The sequence below is a fragment of the Mauremys reevesii genome, linkage group 16 (assembly GCF_016161935.1).
Source record: "Mauremys reevesii isolate NIE-2019 linkage group 16, ASM1616193v1, whole genome shotgun sequence".
Lineage (NCBI taxonomy): Eukaryota > Metazoa > Chordata > Testudines > Geoemydidae > Mauremys > Mauremys reevesii.
Window position 1 is genome coordinate 27,402,152 of NC_052638.1, and position 25,143 is coordinate 27,427,294.

At 42.3% G+C, this 25,143-nt stretch overlaps 1 protein-coding gene and 1 long non-coding RNA gene across 3 annotated transcripts in view; one reads left to right on the plus strand and one right to left on the minus strand.

Moving 5' to 3' along the window:
• Nucleotides 1-11,210: 11,210 nt before the first annotated feature.
• LOC120384170 lies at nt 11,211-13,675 on the minus strand. Of its 2 annotated transcripts, none has more exons than XR_005588656.1 (2): nt 13,335-13,675; nt 11,211-11,519 (listed from the first exon to the last, which is right to left on the minus strand). It is a non-coding gene; the product is annotated as an uncharacterized LOC120384170 (long non-coding RNA). The 2 variants fall into 2 exon arrangements; XR_005588655.1 differs by having other exon boundaries at nt 11,211-12,429.
• A 153-nt stretch (nt 13,676-13,828) lies between these two features.
• CMTM4 (CKLF like MARVEL transmembrane domain containing 4) overlaps nt 13,829-25,143 on the plus strand; it is a 56,269-nt gene continuing 44,954 nt past the window's right edge. Inside the window, exon 1 of the mRNA XM_039502511.1 lies at nt 13,829-14,153. Within this exon, the coding sequence (XP_039358445.1) occupies nt 13,968-14,153 (186 nt within the window). The 5' untranslated portion in view covers nt 13,829-13,967. The remainder of the gene's footprint in view (nt 14,154-25,143) is intronic.

Sequence of the window (25,143 nt, forward strand, 5' to 3'; positions counted from 1 at the left end):
AAAAAAATTAATCGCACTGTTAATTGAATAGCATTCATTTAAATATTTTTGGATGTTTTCTACATTTTCAGATGTATTGATTTCAATTACAACATGGAATACAAAGTATACAGTACTCACTTTATATTTGCACTGTAAAAAACAAAATAAATAGTATTTTTCAATTCACCTAATACAAGTAGTGCAGTGCAATCACTTTATCATGAAAGTTGAACTTACAAATGTAGAATTATGTACAAAAACAACCTTCATTCAAAAATAAAACAATCAAACTTTAGAGCCTACAAGTCCACTTGGTCCTACTTCTTATTCAGCCAGTCGCTCAGACATACAAGTTTGTTCACATTTGCAGGAGTCATTGCTGCCCGCTTCTTGTTTACGTCACCTGAAAGTGAGAACAGGCGTTCTCATGGCAGTGTTGTAGTCTGCATCGCAAGATATTTACATGCCAGATGCGCTAAAGATTAGTATATCCCTTCATGCTTCAACCACCATCCCAGGAGACATGCGTCCATGCTGATGATGGGTTCTACTCGATAACAATCCAAACAGTGTGGACCGACACATGTTCATTTTCATTATCTGCGTCAGATGCCACCAGAAGAAGGTTGATTTTCCTTTTTGGTGGTTGGGGTTCTATAAAAGCTGTGTAGCGTAGACATTCCCTTAGATAAGTTCATGATGTCTATCAAGGGCTATTAGCCAAGATGGTCAGGGATGTAACCAGTGTTCCCTCTAATTTTTTATGTCCATATGCAGAATGAATTTAATTATGTTCACCAATATGGAGGTGATGTGTGACACATCACCGTCATATTGGTGCACATAACAAAATTATGTGGTGGGTTGGGGTCAAGGAATTCGGAGTGTGGGAGGGGGCTCACGGCTGGGATAGAGGGTTGGGGGTATGGGGTGAGGGCTCTGAGGTGTTGCCAGGGATATGGGGTACGGGGTGCGAAGGGGGCACAGGATTGGGGGGCAGGCTCTGGGGTGGGGCCATGGGTGTGGGAGGCAGGATGTAATGTGGGGAGAGGATTCCCCCAGCCCTCTCGCCCCAGCAGCTCAGAGCCACGTGAGAGGCACCTCCTGGGCTGGGCCAAGGGAGGGGCTCCTGTCCCCGGCTGCCCTGGTGCGCTTGGGCTGGGCTGAGGGAGGAGCTCCTCTCCCCACCAGCCTGCACTGCCCTTATGTCAGTATAAAGATATGCAGTTGCATAAATGCTCACAGGAGTGTGTCATGAGATTGTAAACTCTTTGGGAAAGAGATAGAACATACAAGCAAAGGGTTCAGGGGGCCGGGCACTTGGTTTGTTAGATCCATAGCACCCCCAGAACCAGAGGCTTTTTTGTGTGGCGTGAGGGGAAGTGATAGAAGGGGGTGAGTTAATAGGATGATGGAGAAGGAAAAGAGGAAAACTAGGAATCCCTGAAGGGGAGGATGGAGATGGTCATGGAGGCAGGGAGAGTGGGGCAAGCACCACAGTGACTGAGGGAGGGAGGCACACAAAGCAAGCCGCCAGCTATTTACACATTTGAGGAATATAGGATTTGCCCTGGTTCCTAATTACTGATTCAGTTTCTTCAAATGATGGCTGCCTACTCACAACACATGGGAAACCCTCCACTTTCTGATGGTTGGCTGGAGTGAGAGAGCAGGCTCTGTATACGCCCTCATGCAGAAACAGAGAAGCAGCCAGGAGCAATTTTCCTGGCAGTGCAAGTAATCCACATACCCGGGAAGGCAGTAGATAGGGAGGGGGTCTACACTGGCAATTGGACAAAACGTTTGTCCTTCAGAGGTGTTAACACAAAGTGCCAGTGTGAACAGCGCATTGTCAGCAGGAGTGCTCACGTGGTGACAACACATGCCACTTGTTGGGGGTGGAAGCAAAAGGCTACTAACCCTACTCAAACTACCTCTGAATGGCAAACAAATACAGCACACCCACATTTAAAGGGTTGCTGCCAACTTTAAGCTACTTTTATTTTCATTTTTAATTTGACTAAATTTCACATCCTACACCTGCCTCAGAGTCTCTCGGCCAGTTTTGCTATTATTTTCCTATTTGTTTAAATGTTCCCCTCTCCCCTATTGCTGTGTGAAAGACGCACATAAACAGAAGAAATTACTATACAGGGGGAATGGCCAAACTGTACAAAAATTGCTGTCAAATGTAGAAATTAAACACACAGAAAAAACAAGGAAATATTTTTTCTCTGGGCTGTTTGTTATAGTAATCCTAGGTGTCATTTGTAACAATAGTAGCTAAAATACATTGAGACAGAAGAATGTTGTTGAAGTTAACAGCAGTCGCATTAAAAATAAATATTTGCATTTCTCCATCTGAGCAGTGAATGAAGTGGATTTGTTACATAACACCAAACTCTTATAAAACAGTTGCAATCAATCATTTCACTGGCCCCTTTTGTCTATGGAAATAAAGAATATAGTAAATGAACCTCATCCTTCTTCAAACCTGCTGTGGGGCCTTTAAAACTCTTGAGTTTATAAAACAGTTTACATAATTTTGCCTCCTCCCTTTGACTCCCCCCACCATTGCCTCCAAAAGCACTTTTATTCCAAAAGCTTGGCTGTATCCTATACACTTTAATTCTCTCACTATACACATCACATGGAGAGCATGACAGCACCCACACTGCTTTCTGACCTTGCCCTTTGTGCCTGTGTTTTCATGTGACTGATCAAGGAAAACTGTACCTTTTTCTCTGCCCATTGGTACATATTTCCCCAAAGTAAGAAGCCCTGATAAGAGGCTTGGTTTGCCATGAATAAAGCATTGCAGCCTGTCCCAACCCCCTTTTAGAAAGCTATCAAATATGCTTATTTTTTCAACACACTTTGTTGTGTTGGACTCTTTCAGAGGAAACATTCTAATCCAAGGCCTTGTCTGCTCTCCAGCACCATCAAAGGTTCCATGGCACTTTTCATAAGAGTAGGAATTTTTGCCTCAATTTCTTTGTCTTTTCCTCTTCCAGTTGTGTAGCTGTTAACTGGTCTGCTGCCTTCACCCCAGAGGAGGAGGCATTATGAAACAGTGTGTATAGTTTGCAAGTGCTTTGCAGACTTTGGAGATGAAAGGAGCTTTATCTGTTTCAAATATTTATTATACCTTTTCAGGGTGATAATGAATGACAATGTCAGTGGGGAAATGTCAGACCCATTAGACTCTATTGAAACACTTTAAAATGTAACTCTCTTGTAGTAATTTCTTTCCCTTTTCCAAGCTCTATACAAAAGAAAGCTCTGATCCTGCAAAGATTTACACACTGTGACTAGTCCCATTGCTAACAGTGTATAAAATGAGGCATATCTGTAAATCTTTGCAGAATCAGGCCCAAACTAATCTAATTAATTGTGGTGCTTCTTTTTTTTTTGAAGGGGGGCAGCTAGATGTGCTCAAAAGATATTGGAACTTATTGACAGTTGTTGGTAAAGGATAAAAAGGCATCCGCAAAAGCTCTGGATCTTCTGCCATTACTTAAACACATAGGTGAGATTCTTTGCTATTCCTTTAACACAGGGGTGGATAAACTACGGCTGTCAGGCTGCATCAGGCCTGTCAGACGTTTTAATGCGGCCCTCAAGCTCCCACCAGGGACCGGGGTTGGAGGTTTTCCCTGTTCCACAGGTGGCATGGCTCTGTACGGCTCCTGGAAGCAGCAGCATGTCCTGTCTCCAGCTCCTACGCATAGGGGCAGCCAGGGGGCTCCACCCCAACCACCACCATCACAACTCCCACTAGCTGGGAACTGTGGTCAGTGGGAGCTGCAGGGGCAGCGCCTGCAGATGGGGGAGCACAGAGCCGCCTGGTCAGCGCCACACCTCCACGTAGGAGCCGGAGGGGGAACATGCCACTGCTTCCGGGAGCTGCTTGAGGTAAGCGCCATAGGGAGCCTGCACCCCTGATCTCCTCCTGTGCCCCAACCCCCTGGCCCAGCCCTGATCCCCCTCCTGCCCTCTGAACCCCAGTCCCAGCCTGGTGCACCTTCCTGCACCCCAAACTCCTCATCCCCAGCCCTGCCCCAGAGCCTCTACCTCCCGCTGGAGCCCTCACCTCCCCCCAAGATCCAGCCCCTTTCCCCCAGCCCAAAGCCCCCTGCCACACCCTGAACCCCTAATTTCTGGTGCCACAACCCCCTTCTGCACCCCAACCCTCAATTTCATGAGCATTCATGGCCCGCCACACAATTTCCATACCCAGATGTGGCCCTTGGGCCACGAGGTTTGCCCACCCCTGCTTTAACAGGTGTAACACAGAACTTGCAGTCCAGAGGGAGAGAGGCCTATGGTATGGTGGCTTAAAGCCACTCTTGGGCCTTCCTGACCCTGGGCAGTTCTGGGAGTTGCAGAGGCCCCTGTCATAATGTAGACAGCTCTAGGGGACTGGCTATGTTACAGCAGCATCCCCTGGGTGCCCTTTGAGCCAAAGCACTGCCTGAAATCTCTGCTGTACTGGTACTGCAACCTCCTCCCCAGCATACTCCACACACACCAGGGCTTGTGAGGGGGTCCTGGGAGGGCAGCTTTTCTCCCACAGTGTCTGCATTGGGGAACTCTGCCCCCAGCTGCATACAGGGATTTTAGGGCCCCTTTAGGCTGCTCTGGCCCTTTACTCAGCTCAGAGGGGCTGAAGCAGAGGTGAGGAGCTCAACCATACACATTATACAGGTAGAGGTGTTGTAGCTGACACAGCGTAGAGTACGGCGATGAATAGGATTGACTAGTTCTACTAGGAGATCTGCACTTGCAGTATGTATTATTCATGAACTTGTTTGAAGATCCTGGGATTTATTCCTAAAATTAAATGTTTGTGTCTTGTGAGTAGAACATTCATTTATTGAACTTTTTGACCCATTGAGAATAGTTTTTGTATGTGACTTTATGGCAACTCCATTGGGGATGTTTGCGATTGTCTTTCCTAATCGGTAGCCTCTCTTTATACTCTAACATGAGTGCATTGTAAAATATTGAAATAAATACAAATGTGTAAAACAATGATTATTCTAACTGACCAATAGCATTTTCACAGAGAGAACCAAACCTCTCAGACCTTTTCATTTGTTTGGGTAAGGAATCTAAATCCAGATTTGTGTTTTGCAGCTGAGGCCCTCACTTATTCATGCACTTAGATCAGGTCTGCTTACCATGTGAACTTGTAAAAGGTGGGATGAACAAATTAGATGCAGTTTTCCTTTAAGGCCTATGTTTGGCAGAACTTTCAGGCACAAGTCACATGTGCAAGCTCTGATGAGGCTATCTGGCCAAAGCGCCTGTCAGACACTGGTGAACGCTGTCTGTTATTCTACATCCTTGGAAAGCTGTTCAGTACGTTTCCAAGGAAAGCTAGGCAGACCTGTAGGTCTGAGAAAAGAGCACATAATTTTCAACGATGTCTGAGCCTTTCAGGGATCCTCACTGGATCCATCTTTTCCACACGCTGTCCCACACAGTACTTTCTTTCCCCTGCCCATGTCAGCCTACCTAGCCTTTTAGCTGAGGACTAAACTCAGTTCTCTACAAGGTCCATCAAAACTGCTCCTGAGTTGGCCAGAGGGATCAGCACTAAGTGACACACAGCATTGCCCTCATCCTGGGGATTCTGTCTGCTGCTTCTGCAGCCAAATTGAGACTGAGCTAGAGCCGTGAGCTGCGCTCTTCCTCTGCAAGTTAATATTGGATGGCTGCACCAGTCCTCATCCATGGTTCAGTTCTGCTTCTACTCAAGATCAGTGCCAGAATTTTCAGTGGAAGCAGGATGGGGGCCTTTGTCCTTGCCACATACTGTAGTAATCTCTAAATCTGGTTTAGCAAAAAAATTAGCTTGTCTCCCATGCTGCTCAGGGCTACAGAATTACACACACACACATATACAAATTAGCATGCTATGTGTCTGCATGATGTGAAAAATTATTGGATGTTTTGCTGAATTACAAAATTGAAATACACTGGAAGTATCTCCCAAGTGAAATTCCTTTACTGGTATTTATTGGATGTTTTTGAACTTGAGAAGTGAGAGGGCTGTGGAATTTTTTAGAGCTGGGATATCAAAGGAAAACATTTCTCTCCTATGCTGGAGTTAAACTCTAATCACTGCTCAGTTCTCTTGGAATTTGGCAGCATACCAGTGCTCCTTCCCTTCAGTAGGTCATGTGGAAATACTAGCATGTTTTCTTAAAGAAACTCTCAGCTCTTTTCAAGTACTTACATGGATGCTACTTTCCTGTTTGAATTGGGTTCTAACTGCTTCAGAAATCAAATTGCATTTTCCATGAAATAAGCACTATTCACATCTACAGCATTTTATATGTAATCATTAAAATATTTCCAACACATTAACCCCAAAAAATACAACTTTTAAAATTAGTTTTTAGGTTGACTTTGTATTTAATTACAATTGAATCAAATATTTTAACTTTGAGAATGTTTAAAAATGTAATCTATAATTATTGTGATGTTCAATATATTTAATATTTGCTTCATTTTTATATAGGTGTCTATTAATCTGAAGTTGTCCACATGTTTACCAAAGGCTGTAAATCTTATATATGAACAGTTGGTAAATTTTGTTCAGTTATATGGGTAAGTGACATATGGTTATGGATTCTCTTCCCTCTGCTCTTTGTGCCTGGATTATTGATTGGCTTTAAGCTATAGCCATAGTACTGGAGAGACTTTCTGATAGGCAACAGTTAATTCTGTCCAAGGCTGGATTATCTATTCTATGCTGATGTGAATCTTTGACCAGGCTCGGTGCCCGATCTCAGCATTCTCTCCTTTATAACTTTTATTCTCATAGAATAACTGCCTTTCAGTTTTTCAGTCTTATCCATTGGTTGTAGAGCCGTTCATCAAATTCCGTCCCTCTTTCCCCTCTCCTGCATTATTTGTTTCCTACTAAGGTATTGCTAAATTCCAGCTGGATGTGAAATCAGCCTGGAAAGATGCAATGGTCTTATTATTATTTATTTAGTATTTGTATTGTGGCAGTGCCTAGAAGCCCCAGTCATAGATTAGAGTCTCATTGTGCTAACTCCTTTATGTACATGACACACACACTGAAATCAGACTCTGCCCCAAAGAGCTCACAATCTTATTTCAGAAAGTTATCTTCAAGTAACATAATCTGCTTTGGATGAATGTAATAAACTTTACCCCGATCAATATATGAAATGTATTTTATCCATTTAATATGTATGTATTTTTCTTCAAACACTATAGAGCAAAATCTATAAAGGTGCTGCTTCTGTGTCAGGCAAGGATTCCTTTATTAAATGTCGGCAAAAACCACAAAAGCCTTTGCCAAGTTGATCCAGGGAAGCTGGCCCACCCGCCTTTCCATAATAATGCCAAGGAATCCCCAGTATGGCTCAGTATTAACTCCGTGCCCTTTATGGGGTAGGCAACCTATGGCACGTGTGACAAAGGCAGCACACGAGCTGATTTTCAGTAGCACTCACACTGCCCAGGTCCTGGCCACCGGTCCGGGGGGCTCTGCATTTTAATTTAATTTTAAATGAAGCTTCTTAAACATTTTAAAAACCTTATTTACTTTACATACAACAATAGTTTAGTTATATATTAAAGACTTATAGAAAGAGACCTTCTAAAAACATTAAAATGTATTACTGGCACACGAAACCTTAAATTAGAGTGAATAAATGAAGACTCAGCACACCACTCCTGAAAGGTTGCTGACGCCTACTCTATGGCAATCCAGGAAGCACACTGTACTGTACTGATCGTGGTGCCGACCAGAGTTTTGCTGTGCATGCTGGTGCCCCGTCTGTTAAACCATGGTTAGGACACTGTAAACACAGCTTGTTAGGAAACATTCCTTACCATTGTTAGAAATAACCAGAGATTACCAGAACTGAAAGAATATTAACCATGCTTTCTTCTCCCCACGTTTGCTCACTTTTGATAATAAATAATACTGGGCATTTCAGTGCTTTCATCCACAGTTCTCAAAATGCTCTATAAATATGAAGTTTTCCTCATCTCCCTGCTCCCTATTTCACAGAGCGATAGTATGGAGGAGTTAAGTGACTGGTCCAAGGCCACACAGCAAGGCTGTGGCCTCCCACTCGTGTTTCACTCACATTCCCCCACAGCAGCAGGTGGTGGGTTCTCCTGCAACATGCTATTATGCCCTGACTGAAATGAGAAGGGATCATTCAAAATAATGTTAACTGATTTTGTAAATATTTTGCTTTAAACTATTCCGTTCATGGCAATTTTGTAAGAAGTCCACTCCACCTACTCCTTAACAAATTAGAAATGTGGCATTGACAATGTCCCTTTGAGCTGTGAAATTCCCAGTGCTTCAGGAGCACCTGTGGAACCTATTTATGTTAAACAAACTCCAGAATGAAGCTACCATGTAGCAGAAACCACTTAGCTCTGATGTTTACCGCAAGCAAAGGAGCTTTGTGAGATATACTTGGATTTCCCTGTGGAGTCACAGAAATATTGAAATTAGAGCTGGAAAAGACCTATTAGTCCACTATGTCCAGCCCCTGCCAGTGCAGGATTTTAACTAGCACATTGCCATGCTTGGCATGTATGTCCCAAGCAATGGGGATCCCACTATTGATAGGTCCATCAATGGATATTAGCCAGGATGGGCAGGAATGGTGTCCCTAGCCTCTGTTTTGCCAGAAGCTTGGAATGAGCAACAGGGGATGGATCACTTGATGATTATCTGTTCTGTTCATTTCTTCTGGGCACCTAGCACTGTCCACTGTCGGAAGACACGATATTGAGCTAGATGGACCTTTGGTCTGACCCAGTAGGCCATTCTTACGTTATTTCCCTTGTGGGACAATTCTATGATCTAACAGATTGTAGATTGTAGGACAGCTCTGCATTTATCTCTGTGGTCCTGTTGCCCCCCCCCCGCCCGTCCCGTTTATCCAGCATCTGGGAGGAGGTAGAAAAGCTATTTTTCAAGCCACTTCCAGCACCACAGCAGAGGAGCATTATGGCAACCCCCACTGGCCTATCAGCATTAGTCTCTTCTTCCTCACATTGCTAACCCTGCAGTGAAGGAGAGTAAGGTGTGAGGAGTCAGACAGAGAAATACCCCTTGCCTTGGAGGGTCCCCAGCCTCTTTCTGTCTCTCTTCTTCTATCACTGTGGTCCTGCCTCTTGGGGCCTTGTAAGGAGTGACAAAAGGGGAGAAGAAAACTCCAGGAAAGTAGTGGAGGGGATGGTGGAGAGAATCCCATGGGAGTGATGGAAAGAGAGGATGAAGGGGAATCCAAAAGAGGGGAGGGGAGAATCTCAGGGTGGAGAGTGGAGGGAAAATCCTGGGGAACAGAGAGAGGAACAAAGGTGGCAAAGAAGGAAATGCTAAGTGTGGAAATCCAAGGGGGTCAAGGGAAGAAGACAGTTGACAGATGGTGGGGGAGATCTACAGAAGGTGAAATCCTGAAAGGACTAAAATATAAGAGAATAAATTGTATAGAAATGTGAATGAGAAAAAATGGTGAGAAGGCAGAGAATGAGTGAGAGATGGGAAGGAAGAGGAGAGGAAGGGGCCAAAAACAGGCAACTTCTAAGATAATTTTATTTTAAGTTCTGTATTTGATTATTGTTCCTTTGCAGACACTGGGGAAAACAGACTATTCTGAGTAAGAGTATGAATATTGCTAGTTGTCTACTCTGGTTACCGTAGTATATAAGTGTGGTTTCTTTAGTTTCTACCTGCTTTCTTATTATTAATTATGGCTATTTTGTTGTCTTATTTCCTGCCCATGTTCATATTTCTGTAGTGGACTCCGAGTGAGTTGTTGTAGGATCATTCCCTCTCTCCTCACTACATACTTTCTTGTCCCTTTCCCTGCATGGGATGGATACCTAAATGAAAGTTTGCCTGCTTTCTAGAAATCAAGCCTTCTATGGATCACACATCCTGTGTACACACATTATCTCCTTTCACAACCCCCACCCCCCAACTTTGCTATACAAAGTGAATGTGGGGAATTAGAAGGGGTGTTGCCCAGCCTTCTCTGGCTACTGCTAAAACATCACTCACTGCCAAGGAAGACAGAAGTCTCTGGATGATAAAGATATGTCAGGAAAGCAAATATTTGCTGTTGGAATATGCCTGATGGTATCAATTACAAATATATATTTTGCATAGGAGAGGTTGACCATGTAAGGGTTTTAGCCCCTCCACATTTGAATTCTCAGTTCAGTCACTATGACAGTACTATCAGTGTGCACACGCTCTCTGAATATATAAGGGTACGTCTACACTTACCGCGCGGGTCGACGCGGAGAGTTCGACTTCTCGGAGTTCGAACTATCACGTCTAATCTAGACGCGATAGTTCGAACTCCCCGCGTGCTCCGGTCGACTCCGGTACTCCACCACTGCAAACGGCGGTGGCGGAGTCGACCTTGGAGCCGCAGACTTCGATCCCGCGGCGTCTGGACGGGTGAGTAGTTCGAACTAGGGTACTTCGAATTCAGCTACACTATTCACTTAGCTGAATTTGCGTACCCTAGTTCGACCCCCCTTCTTAGTGTAGACCAGGCCTAAGATTTTAGAAAATGTCTGCAGCTGCATTTATATACATTTATTTGGCAGATTACGTTGCACCTCTCTCCTTGGTTATGACGACAGCATTTTTGTATAAATTATATAAAAAATGGAATGTGTCTCCAAGTGTTCTCTCTCCTAGGTCTGTACATAGACAGTGATTTTTGTGGCTGTGGAATCTACCCCTTGCCTTTGCACTGGGTTTCCCAATTTAAAATTTCACTTAAAAATATTGCTAGCCCTCATAGAAGATATTGCTGAAAGTGTTCAGAGTACAAATTAATGCAGTGGTGTCTTCTTGAGTTTACGGACATTCTGTAACTGTAGTTCTAAAAGGCTTAAACTGCCCTATATAGCTCAATGGATCAACTTTGAAACCTAAAGAAAATTTTGAAAATTGTCAACCTTGTTCAATATCATTGCTGATCAGCAGTAAAATATCCAACAAATCTGTTTATCCCACACACCTTAATTGCCTCTGAACCCTCTCAGGATGCCAAAATGGTTGTAATAGTCAAGTGAGATTTATTGCACTGTTATGTGTTACCAAACAAAAGATTATGGCAAAATGAAAACTGAAAGTGTGAAGGGGACAGCACAAAATAAGTTGAATTTAGTAGCAAAATAACACATAGGCCACTATACTGACTTCATATATTTATATTAATTTTTGGATTTAATACATGTATACTTAAATTGAAGTTTTAAATCTTTATTGAAGATTAAGGGTGAGATTTTTCAAAACTGGCCAAGGAAGTTAAGTACTTGGGCCCAGATCTTTCAGAGGATCTGGACCTCAGTTCCCACTGATTTTCAGTTTTTCACTTTTTCTGGGACAATCCCACCCTAAATCTTTAAACTTTTAAACTTAAATTGTATTATTGTAAAACTGCCAGTTTGCTGTGCCATACTATTTCAGAATTGAAGTTTAGCTTGTTGCAGAGTAGGGGAGGCTGGAAAAAAGAAAAAAACATTGTGAGATGTTTTCCCATTTTTTATCTACATTTTATTCTGATTTGTTTTCTGACCTGCCATACTACGGAGTAGATGGCGCTTTGGTTATACTGCCATCTACTACCATAAATAGTTCCTCTTTTTCCTTCTTGTTTACCCTTCATAAATATTTGCAAACTGATCTCATAATCCTCCCTCTTCACCTCTTAGACAAGACAACGACTAAGGTCAAAATGCACAACAACCTGCTCAGAAAACTGGCCAGAACGATATGCGGCGTCAACGCCCAAACAGTATTCGCTTCAGCCTTGGCACTCTGTTATTCAGCAGTGGAGTACTGCACACCAGTATGGGCTCGCTCATCTCATACAAAGATGATCTACAACTTAATTCCACCATGCGTATCCTTAGGTACGCTTAAATCTCCTCTACCTTGGTTACCAGTTCTCTGCAATATTGCTCTGCCCAGTGTTCTCAGGAAGTGTTGCACAGCTCATGACAAAATTGCGTGATATGCCATATCTTCCGTTAATTAAAGACTTGTTTAATCCATCACATGGTCGTCTGCCCTCACATCGCCCACTGTGGATTTACTGAGTGAGGGATTTATGGTAGAGGACACAAAATGGGTTTCATGGTTCGCAAATTAAGTGACAAATTATTACCTTGTCTCGAATCCCACTCAATGTCAACCCAGGTTTGATTTACGCAAAGGCAATGAAGCCTTCTGAACCAGCAGGAATTTGTGCTGCAGCAGAATTTCGGTGGCATTTTAGAGATAGTCCACTATGTCTATGTGGGCAGCCACAAACCATGACATATTGTTGAGGACTGCAAAATGACAGCTTCCTGGAGGCCTTTGTGCCTTGAACATTGTTGATAAGAACACTGTGGCTTGGCTTGACCAAACTGCATAAGCCAAATGAGAATAACAACACTTCTTAGTAAAATAAGACATGACAATTATTTTAGGCCCCAATCCTGCAATGAACACTGGGTGAGTCTCATTCTCTTTGCACAGCTCTCATTTTAGGATTGGGGTCTTAATTCTCTATAAATGAGTCCTTCCAGCTTCTTAATTCCTGTTACTCTTCTCCATACTCCCATTCATTCAGTAAGAAAAGTATCTAGAGCTGACCACACAATATTTCAGCTGTGGTCACCCCAGGGCTGCAGAAAAAGCTTTCTTCCTTCATGTGACCCCTGCACATACAATCTGTGACCCATTATTGCATTGGGGTTTTGTTTTAAATATTAACATCGCATCACTTTATAAAATAGTGTGTGATTTGCAGGCTGCTCTCCTATACAGAGGAAAGCTGGCCTGCTGTGGTGCAAGACAAAGTGGGAGTCAGTGAGTGAGCTGAGTTCTTTGCCCAGCTCTGCCAGGTGATTCCTGTGTCACCTTGGCCAAGCCACAAAGTCACTTGCCCATCCCGTGTCTTGGTTGCCCCATTTGTAGAAGTGGGATCATCCCACCAGCTATCCTCGGAGAGACATTGAGGCCCTTATGTCTGTGAAGTGTTTGGGGGTATTTGGTGAGGAGCACTAATGAAGGGCAAGGAATTATCGTCACCCCAGGATCATCTTCTGCCTCCCAGGTTTCTCTCCTTTTCAGCCCACCTGTGGCACAAATCGTTCTTCCCAGAAGATATCGACGTGGCCTGCTCCAAACCACATTTATTTTGCTTCTTTCTACGCGCTGCCCTTAAGTTCCATCCCCAGGCTTGGTGGCTGTGCCCAGCCCTTTCCCTGGGGCAGGGGGTCCCTGTGGGACGGGGGGAGCGGGCTGTTCCCCAGGGCGGTGGCCATACCTGACCCGTTTCCTCACGGTGGTGCCGCGCTCCCGGCCCTTGCTCCGGACAGGGGACGTTCCCCGCCGCGCAGGTAACCGCTCCCGCTCGGGGCAGGCGCCTCCTGGCCCCGGCGCGCCTCAGGGCGGGCTCTCTCCGCCCTTTCCGCTCAGCGGCAGGGGGAGGAGCAGGCGGCAGTAGCAGCAGCAGCAGCCGCGTCTCCGGCCGGAGCTGCCCCTGCGTAGGACAACAAGGGGAGCCCCGCAGGGCAGCTCGCGCCCGGCCGGCCTAGGGGAGCGCCCGGCGGCTCCATCCGGCGAGGGCCTGGGGCGCGCCCCCGCCCGGTACCAGCGCCGGGCACACCCCCTCCCCCCGGCACTAGCGGGGAGGCGGCTCCGCTCTCACAACAGCGGCGCCCGGGCGCTGAACGCCGTCCCCGGGGATTGCGGTGCCAGAGGCGGGGTTCGGGGCTAGAGGAGCGGGGCCGGGCGCCGCACCATGCTGCCCCCGCGCCCGTCCGCCTAAGGGCGGGGAGCCCGCGCCAGCTCCCGGTGCTGCCATGCTGCCGGCGCTCCGCTAGGCGAGCCCGGCTCCAGCAGCGGCTCGGGACCTGACGGGCGGGGATCGCTGCGCCTCACCCCGGGCGGCGGCACCATGAGGAACGGCGAGGACCTGGAAGGCTTCGATGGCGAAGCGTCCAGCACCTCCATGATCTCCGGGGCCAGCAGCCCCTACCAGCCCACCACCGAGCCCGTCAGCCAGCGCCACGGGCTGGGCGGCCTCCGCTGCGACCTGGACTATCTGCGGGGCGCTCTCGGCAAGATCAAGATCACCGAAGTGGTAGGTACAGCGCCCCGGGCAGGCCGGGACGGGGCATCGGTGAGGAGGGCGTCGGTATCCGGATCCTTGCCCAGCGGGGGCATTGTTCCTCCCGCACGGCCTGTGGGGGGAGGAGGGTGTATGTGTCGGGGGTAGTTTGTTGTCCCCTTCCCGGCTCACAGGTGGAGGGGGAGGACGCGCTTTGCTGCGCTTCATTCCTCAGGTGAGAGTTTAACCTCCCTGTCCTTCATCCCGCCCTGCTTCCACGCACGGTTTCTGTTTGCATGGTCCTGCTGCTAAGTACCAGCGCTGCCACCGCCTTTAGGTCACGTTAGTCTGGGAAGTTCAAAGAAACCTGTAATAGGTTTTGTTATTGTTGGGTGTTCCAGATCCCACCGGGGGCGGTAATACATTCTACCTCCCCTCCACCCCCTTTCTTGGTGTGGATTAGTTTCACTTTTGCTAATGGTTACTTGATGGTCTTATTTTTGAGAGAGACCTGGGATTTTTGATCTTTTGATATATGAGGCAGCAGGTGAAGGGCAAGTTTGTGAGTCCCTTTTCTGCCTCCCATAGATTCATCATCTGGTAACAATTGGCCCGTTGTTTCTGGGTAGTTGAATCAAAGGTGGGTGTGAGAGGGTGTTTTTGATGTTTTGTAGGTGTATTCACCAACTCCAGACTAGCTTGGATTCGCCCATGTGTACATGTGCTACTCAGTTGTTAGTGTACTTTTGGTTGTAAAGATGTATAAATTTACAACATACCACTTTGCACGTTAGAGCTCTGTAGTGTAGATGTGGGACCCCAAAAACAGTGGTTTGGGTCAAGTGGAAGTGATGCTATTAATGCTATCATCTTTTGTATGTTAGAAAGTCTTACTAAAAATATGTCTAGGCCACAAACTCCATTTTTAAAACAATCTGTTTTCCTAAATGCCATTCAGATTCCATTTTTTCACTTTCCTAAATTGCATGAGGGTGGATTCAGCACAAACTGTGTGTACAGATTTGTCACCAGCCAATACATAGCATTTTATATTGTTGCAAGTGTTTGTCCAATTTATGAAGGTTAACCTGAACCAGGACTAGTTAACCTGGTTATTTTTAATTTAAGAAGAAGAATATTTTTTATTTAAATATGACTGAAGAGAAGTACGATTTGTACACCTGGATACCTATACCATCCTGATATCTTATTTGTTGATTATTGAAGGAGTGCAGTTGTGCAGCTGATTGTGTAAGGTTCAAATTTTGCTCAGTTATATGAGTTGTACTCCTATTTGACTTAAGGCAGCACTACAACTTGAACTCTAGTCAGCTCAAGAAATGAATTTCAGAAGCTTTAAATTCTACACCTGAACTTTAATCCCACTGCTAAACTGTATTTGATTTGATTGGCAGGACCAGATGGGGACTAATCAAGGATCAGTCACCCATTGTGCTCCATATTGTATAGACATGCAGTAAAAGGACAGGCTCTGCTCAGACTTGGCAATCTAGGGCCCCAATCCTACACAGACTCTGTGTGTAAAGTTAGCACATGCATGAGTAGTTTCCTTGACTTTAGTGGGACTACTTGCAGCATATAAAGTAAAGCATGTGCTTACATCTTTGCAGGATTGGGACCTTAGTTCTGGCAAGATTCAACAGGTAGAGGAAACAAATAGGAGGACAAGAAAGGTTGGGAGGATAAAGTAACTGTAAAATTTGTAAATCAAATAAATGTTACCAGTAAGAAGTCCTAATTCTTGTAAGTTAGCTTTTAACTGTTTTTCTGTCCTTGTTTGTTTGTGGAAGACACACACATGTAGAGGATACTAATGAAAGGTTGCATCTTGCAAACATAAAGGTGAATAACTTCATTCACAGGAGTAGTTCCAATGGGCACTGCTTGCCTGAATACATGTTACTCACTTCTGTGCTTCCAAGTTCAGGCCCTAGCTGGCTGAAGTGCACAAAGAAAACAAATTGAAGAAATAGAGAAATAATTGTCTAATTTTTCTTAGATAATGAACTTCATGTATTAACAATTATGTGTTAAACATTTTTGAACAGAAGTGTGATTAAGATGATAGTGTCTCTTTTGTGATTTTCTAGGTGATTTCCAATTTTTTTTGTGTGCACTCTCATGCCTGGGATGCTGGTATTTGTCTTTTCCATCTGCTTGATTTTATTAGTGGAATTTATTTTGCCAGTTCTGTTTCTGATCATTGCAAATTTAAATTTAGAGATTTTTTTTTCTATCTTCCTGGAGATGCCACTCAATTAATTAGAAATTGCTTTTACAATTTCTTGTCACTGTATGAGCAGTGCATCAAGGAAGAGATCTGTTTGAAGTATTTTTTCCTTCTTCCTTTCTCTCTTATCTCTGAGAGAGGAAGCACTTTAGTTACTGTTTGTATAATTTGGAGTCCATACTGGCACATTATTGGCAGAAATTAAAGTTTTTATATTTCATATGCATACTAAATACAGCAGAAAGTTTATATTTTCAGGCTTAATTTAAAATATTCAGGGTATTTTTGCTTCAATATCAGGCAGATGTTAATTTTTCAAATCAGAGGTTTGAATTAAATGATTGTAAAATATGTTGATTCTAGAATACTTCTACAAATAGGTTACAAGATCGAATATCTGAATAAAGAAGAACACTTACTTTATTGTCAGTCTCCCTTTTCACCTCTCACCTCCCCCTCAAATACATCATGTTCTGTAGAAGGTGGCCATGAGCATCTGAACTCCCATGCCCTGTAAAACACTGAAAGGTATGTTTAGCTTTACCACTGAGAGTAGCCCCACTGGAATTTAATGGAACTAGTGATGTCTGTGTGTAGGGGGGTTTTGGGCCTAAGAAACTGTCATCTGTGTGCAATATCCACCTGTTTTGAACTGTTAGCTACAGAAGGGGAGGGTTTCTGGGGGTGGTGTTTTCTAACATGCTGAAATAATCTTGTTGTTTCTCTGGTCTACTATTTGCTCTTCCTGCAGTTACTACAATAGACCTTTTTTTTTTTTTTTTTTTTTTTGTAAGTCATATTAAATATTTGAAATTTAAATGAAGATTTGAAGACTATAAATAGGTTTCTAAATTCTATTTTTGTTTGAAAGAGCAAGCCCCAGAGGCATAATCAGCATGTTTCATGAAAGAACTTTAAAAAAAACATCCTACTAGGAAAAAAATAGGAAGAACACATTGTACTTAAGTTACAACCATAAGAGGTTTCTTATCTGCTTAGCAAATATTTTGCTACATTTAGTCCATTGTTGAGGAAAAGGTGTGTGTGAACTAACCTTAGTGGAACCAAAAAAATTCTTTGTGTGTTTTTGATAAACATAGTCTATTTGTCACGTACAGTGGGCCAGAATTTACCAAGACACATAGAGATTTACCATGGCTTGGCATATTTGGCTTCTGGGTATTTGCAAATAAAAGAGAATTTATTTAATTAATATTAATAACTCAGAGTCTCAGAGCAAACAAGGATTTTAACTCTTTGTCATTACTGCCGAAATGATTGCTCATCAAAATGTAAATTTTTGTTTGTCAAAAGAAAAGCGAGACAGGGAAGGAAATGTGACTGAAGAAAATCATACAAATAGTTCTAAAACTTTGTTTCTTCCTCAAAAGAAGAAGTTTGTATCGATTCAAAATATTGTTACATAATTGAATGTTATTGATTAAACAGGAGCGTGACACTTTAGACATGAAGAATATTTTAAATTTTTGTTAATAAATCGGAATATTTTTAAGGTCAAATGTGTCTTATAACGTCATAAAATCTTCAATTTAATACATCAGTGGATAAACCACAAACTGTCCTTTGAAAGTGTGTGCTGTATTAGTGGTGGATTTGGTGATGTGATCCATGTTTATAACTTTTTCCTTACCTTGACCCTCCATTCTCCCCCTGTCCCCCCTCCAAAAAAGTTTAGCATTATTGTAGTTTTGCTCTTTTCTAAATTGAGTGTATAACCACAGGAAATCGTATTTTGATACCACTGGCATTTTTTGTTGATGTTTAACTCTCTGATTAATCTGTTTAATCATTAATTAACATAACTGTAAAACTAGAGGAAAAGTGAAAAAGGAGACAGATTGAAGATTAAAAAAATTTAAACTCAAGTTGATTCTTTAAAAGGGTTTTTTATATACATCACTACCCCGATATAACGCAGTTGTGGGGAGCCAAAAATCCCTACTGCATTATAAGTGAAACGCCGTTATATCGGGGTAGTGGCGGCAGGGCTCCGGCGGTGATTTAAAGAGCTCTGAGCTCCGGCCACTACGGGGAGCCCGGGCCCTTTAAATTGCTGGCGAGCCCCACTGCCGCAGCCCCGGGGTAGCAGCAACAGGGCTCTGGCGGTGATTTAAAGGGCCCGGGGCTCCCTGCAGCAGCCAGAGCCCTGGACCCTTTAAAGCGCCGCCAGAGCCCCGCTACTACCACGCTATATGTGAACCCTTGTTATATTGTGTCGCGTTATGGCGGGGTAGAGGTGTATAGAGAGAAATAAGTGTTTAAGAATTAGGTGTTTCAGTCATATTTAACTAATAATTCATTTCAATCATATTTAAGTTCTCACAATTCCATACAAACAGGAGTTAATCCCTATCTCCCCCCTCCAAGAAAGTCTCTCACAGATGGCTATGTTATCCAAATTAAAATTGCATCTTTAATGTTCTTTTGTTTCTAAACTAATGTGAGAACAAAGAGAATACCATTTCCCCCCCTCACCATGTAAGAGAGTTGGAGGTATTGGACTATGTAAGGAAGGAAATTTCAAGCAGAGAGTGCTATAAGGAAGAAAAGGTGAAGAAAGAGTGATAAATATGAAGGGAACGGTTAATTATGTGACCTTATAGAGAGGGAATGAAGAGGAAGGCAGGTGCTGAGTTTAGAGAGCCTTGAAGTTGAGGGAGGACAAAGAGTTTAAACTTGAAGTGAAAGGCAAGGAGAAGCCAGGGAGGGATAGCTCAGTGGTTTGAGCATTGGCCTGCTAAACCCAGAGTTGTGAGTTCAATCCTTGAGGGGGCCATTTAGGGATCTGGCGCAAAAATCTGTTTGGGGGTTGGTCCTGCTTTGAGTAGGGGGTTGGACTAGATGACCTCCTGAGGTCCTTTCCAACCCTGATATTCTATTATTCTAATTCTATGTGATTATAACACGTTTTCCCTTCTGTAAAATTAAAATTCAGAAGTAAAAATCTCCCTGGTGACTTTTCAGTGGAATACTTCCTTATCAGACTTGAAACTTCAGCAGTCATCCTTGGGGATTATTGCAGAAGTGTTTCTTAGTGGTTATTTTCAGTGCTTTCTCTGGTCTGCTTGTACATTTCTCAAGCAGTTGGGGATCTCCACTTTCGCTAGAGACTATTGAACAGATCTCCCAATTAAGATATTTTTTCTTTATGTGCAGCCTAAATTTCTCTTTCCATCCCTCAAATACTGTAGTTGGTATGTTTGCACTATGGGGGCTACATCAGTTTAGCTACACTGGTGTATTTATGTCAGCATAACTCCGTAGTGTAAATGCTGCCTACACCAACATTTTTTCCATTGGTGTAGGAACACCATCTCCCTGAATGATGGAAGCTATGTCAACTGAAGCATTCTTCTGTCAACATCAAAGCTATGTCAGTGGGTGTAGTTTTACTGCAGTGCTGGAACTGAATGTGGCCACCAGAACAGGATTATGATGTTTGTTTCTTATGACTTGATGCCTGTAAATTAAGTATTGAGAACCTGAATCCCTCTACACCATCATGTAATCTTGTGGTATCCCCTGAACCTCCTTACCATTTACTAGAGCTAATTGCTATCTGTGAAATCAGTAATTACACTCTGGAGAAAAATGACTTTAATTTCTAAACGAAAGACAGGTGAGTTAGTAATTCACACCTTGATGCAGTGAGAGCGCCCTTCTCTTCAGGTGGATTTAAATTTTTTACAACGTTCCATCTTTGCTCCTGTAACATCTACTTTATTTTAACCATTCTGCTGGCTGTCCAATGTAGGAGAGATTTGTTCCATGGGTTACCATCATTACCCGTGCAACCCAAGGTTATTTAGAAAGGAAAGTAATAAGAGGGGACATGATAAAAGTAAATGAAATAATGATATAAAGAAGGTAAACTGGTGTTCTCCCCGGCTTATAACACAAGAACCAAGGGAACATTCAATTAAACTAGACAGTGGAAAATTCAAAACTCATAAAAGGAAATATACTTTTTCACACCAACATGTAATTAGATTATAGAACTCGTTGCCACAGGAAATCATTGAGGACAAGAAATTAGCAATATTCAGAAAGAGATTGGACACTGTATGGAGATCAAGAGTGTCTAGAGTTGTCATAATTAATGATAAAAATGTCAGAATGGATATTAAACCTCATGCATCAGGGCTTAAATCAGTCTTTAATTGTTAAAGATCATTATGAGGTCTAATGTGGGGGAAGATCATTCCACATTTGCCTACTATGGGGTTCTTTACACCTTCCTCTGGAACATCTGGTCCTACTATCGCAGATGTGATACTGGATTAGTTGAACCTTGGAATTGACAATTCTTGTATTCCTACTTTGTTTTTGCTTCTAGTTTTAAGTACTGTTATTAGTTATTACTTTCAGTTTTCACAAGTGTAGCTTTTTTACTCTAGAGTGAGCTCTTTGGGCAGGGACAGTGTCACCTTACCTGTAAGGTGGTGCCTACTCCAGTTTCGGCACTGTAAAAATAGTAATGGTTCCCTAGAGCTGATATTTTATTGTTTAGTATAGGATATGCTCATCACCTATCCTAAATATTGGTTGCATTTGTGACATCATTTTTATAAATGGTCTCTTTGAGGTGAGATTTTTGTAGCCTTTTTCTAACAGATAAAATATCTCTGTTGTAAACACATTTAGTAATCCTACTGGAATAAATCACATCTCTTTCATTTCTTTGACATTCTTTTGACAATTTCCCTTTTGGGGAAAAAAATCTTTTTAAGGTTTTGAGCCCATTTTAACAGAGAGTAAGATTTTTATGTTCATATTTAGCATAGAAGTTAGTCAAGGAGAAGGAAAGACAAAATCACACTCTTAACTAATAATTTTGGGTCAATAAAACTCTGTGTGGCTTTTATTTGTGGAGATAAAATTAGACATACAATGGAAACTCGGCTATAAACTGAACTATGGAGTTGCTGTCACGCCATAATAGCAGCCGTTGCTATTAAATTATAACTGTACAGAGAATTGTACTTTCTCTTTTGATATTCTGATAATAAAATGACTCACTTTTGAATTTTTTCATATGGCAAGTGCAGGCAGTTCCTTCTAATGCTGCAGTCTCCACCAATAGGGTGCAGTGCATAGGGTTTAATGTTTACTCTTGTTCCTTAGTGAAGGAGGTGGGTTAGTAATAATGAAGCATCTAGATGGACAAACTGTTTATATTTTCTTGTACCTGGTGATGCTGGATGTACTTAAAAAGGATAAATTACTATTACTCTGAAGTGATGATTGCTGTACTGGAAGAGCAGTAATCTCTTTGACAGCTACTTTATTCCATTTTACATACAAGTGTAATGCTAAAAGATTCCGAAGAAAAACGTAGAAACCATGTGTTTGAAAAGCCTTCCAATTCCAATTGCAAATTTATAGCTTTCCCTTATTTCTGTTTATCATCTTATGTTAAGCATTCTCTGTTTAGAAACAGCAAATACCCACAATGTGAGATCCAAAGTTGCATTGTAGTATTTTTAATGGAATGGTACTAAGGCTGAAATATGGTTTCAGGTACAGAGAGCAACCCACCACAGAGAACAGCCTAGCTCCATCCTCTTTGGAACCTCCCTTCAGGTAGTTAAAGGCTGTTATCAAATCCCCCCTCCCCACTCTTCTTTTCTAGTGATTTGCCATTGGTCCATTTCCCTTTAACATCTTTTTAAATAACTGCTTTTAAAAGTCTTTTATCTCTGGAGGGTGAATCTTAAATTTGGAGATTATTCTGTACAGCTTGTACTGACTTGTATTTATGATGCCAGTTAAGTGTATGCATTGACAACACACTAACATTTTGCTCTTTTCATATGGTGCCTACAATATTTGCATATGTAAATACCCTAGCTCTGTTTACAGATACCTGTATAACTAGCATATAGGTCTTAATAAAGACTGTAGAATGATGGCCTTCAGTATGCTATTTGTCGAATCAGGCACATTTTCTAAAATACAGATGAACGAAAGCTGAAGTATATCCAACCATAGTAGGACTAAGAGTGAAGCTGTAACATAGGATGAAGAATAACTGATTAGATGAAACAGCTTATGGACGAATAAAATTCTCAGGATTCTTTTTCTTCAGGGCACCACGACTGGGGCAGAGTTAAGGGTGTTTTGGTGTCTTAAGTCCATTGTAGTCAAACATATCTGCTAGGTTTAATCCTCGGAGTGTCCTCTGTTTGTAATGCTTGGAGTTTTAAAAAAATATTTGTTTGACAATTACAACAGTCCTGTAAGGTTTTACCCATAGGTTTTGATATGTACTCAAAAAGAACTTTTTTATTTGTGAATTGATATTCAGATGCCAAAGCTTATATGTGAGGTTTTACAGCTTAATTGAAATATAAAATATATATTTTCATGCATTTGTTCAGCTTACAAGTGAGCTAAACTTTAGATAGTCTAAATTGAAGATTAACTTTATTTTGTTTAGTATCCTTCATTAAGGAACAGCTTAAAAGCATAGTGACAATTTATCCAATATATGAAAATACATCCCATACTTACATCTGGAATTGCATGAAGTAATGCCTCTACTGTGACTTTAGTACTGATATTGCTATATTCTGTCAAATTTATAGTGCTAGAAAATTAGATTGTTTAGTGTAAACTGTTCTTTCATGATGTTCTGGCAATTTCTCTAGTGGCATATTATTTTATGAACCAGCTACAAGCTTTTTCATACTAGAAATTTTCATTATTCTTGCACATGTTTAAGCTGCAATAATCAAATGAGACAATAACTAACAACATAAAAGTTGTTGATTTTCAAATACTTAAAAAAACTGCAGATCAAAACTCAGACTAAAATCCTCTAAGGAAGTGTAATGTCAGTTCTACCAACATGTAAAAACCAATATTTTGATACCAATTGATATGGTCACTTGCATGAGGAAAAAGCAAACCAGATATGTATGGTCTTACATCAGACCAGTCCCCCTTCTGTTTACTGTACTTATTCCCACAAGTCTGATGTTACTCCAGTCCTTGTTGCTCTGCCCTCTCCCAAGGTCTATGACTTTAGTGACCCGTCAGCCTCCACACAGAACAGTACATTTCTTTACTGTAAATAGTGTTTTAAAAAAGTAACTGGTTTAAACTATTTAAAATTGTATTGGTTAAATGTTTAACCGTTAAGGACTTCACAACATAGGCAGGGAACTATGGGCGTGGGGAGGGTGCTGCAGCTCCCCCACATTTTACGCAGGGCCCCGCTGCCGGCCCACGTAAATGCCGGCCCCGGATGCTTTGGGCTGACAGTGGGGGCTCAGAGCTTTGCCTGTGAATCTCAGCGTCTTCAACTCCTAACAGTAAGTGGATACCCCGTGCGTGGGGGTGGCGATAGGAGTAGGAGTGGGGACAGGCAGCCCAGATGTGCCTACCTTTAAGATGCAATGTAGGCACAGTACAATATTTGCTGCTTTTATTTTTTGTCTCCGCTGTTGCCTGATTGGTTACTTCCGGTTTCACATGGTATCTGGTTGACCAATCAGTCCATAACTCTGCTGTTCGTATCTTTGAGGTTCTACTGTAGTTAGAAACCTTCATCTAATTTCAAGCCTATATATATATTTGTTTTTGTGTCAGTGCTGGTGCTTCAATTAAATAATTCCTTCCCCTCCCTGGTATTTATCCCTCTGCTTTCTATAAATACATCAGTCGTATCTCCACTCAGACTTCATTTGGTTAGGCTAACCAATCCAAGCTGTTTGAGTCTTCTCTCAGTAACCTTTCTCTGCACCTGTTCCAGTTTAAATTAATCTTTCTTAAACATGGGAGACCAGAATTGTTCACAGTTTTCCAGAGGTCTCACCAGTGCTATGGTACTAACACTTCCCTGTCTCTACTGGATACTTTGCCTGATGCATCCTAGGAATGCATTAGCCTTTTTCATGGCCACATCACATTGGTGGCTCGTAGTCATCCTGTGCTCAACCAATACACGCAAGTCTTTCTCCTCCTCTGTTGCTTCTAACTGATAAGTATTCAGCTTATAGCAAAAATTCTTGTTGTTAGTCCCTAAGTGCATGACTTTGCACTATTTGCATATTTCTATTACTCCAGTTTTCAAGGTCATCCAGATTTTCTTGTATGATATTCCGGTCCTCCTCTGTATTGTCAATCCCTCCCAACTTTGTGTCATCCACACATTTAATTAGCACACTCCCACATTTTTGTGCCAAGGTCATTAATAAAAATGGTAGAAAAGATTGGTCTCAAGACCAGTACCTGAGGAACTCCACTAGTAACCTCCCTCCAAATGGACACTTTCAGTATGATTGTTGTAGTCTCCCCTTTAACCAGTTCCTTATCCACCTTTCAATTATCAAATTAATCCCCATCTTCCCCAATTTAACTAATAATTTTCCATGAGGAACTGTAACAGATGCCTTACTGAAATCCAGCTTAGGTCGACTGCATTTTCCTAGGTCTAAAAAAAATCAGTTATCTTGTCAAAGAAGGAGATCAGGTTGGTCTGGCACAATCTACCTTCTGATTAAACACTGGAAAGTAACCACAGTTCTTTCCAAGACTGTTACTATCCAAGAGCTTCAGTACTCCAATCTGAACAGGATACCCCCATTTTTCTTCTCATTATGTAGTTATTTTCCAGTTGTGATTTGAGAGTAGGTAGGTGAATGTTCATAGACATTTAATTGTCATTTCAATTCAACATTGCCAATTCCAAGCATTTAAAAATCAGAGACTTTTTAAAAAAAAACAACCACCACTTTGGATTTTGTA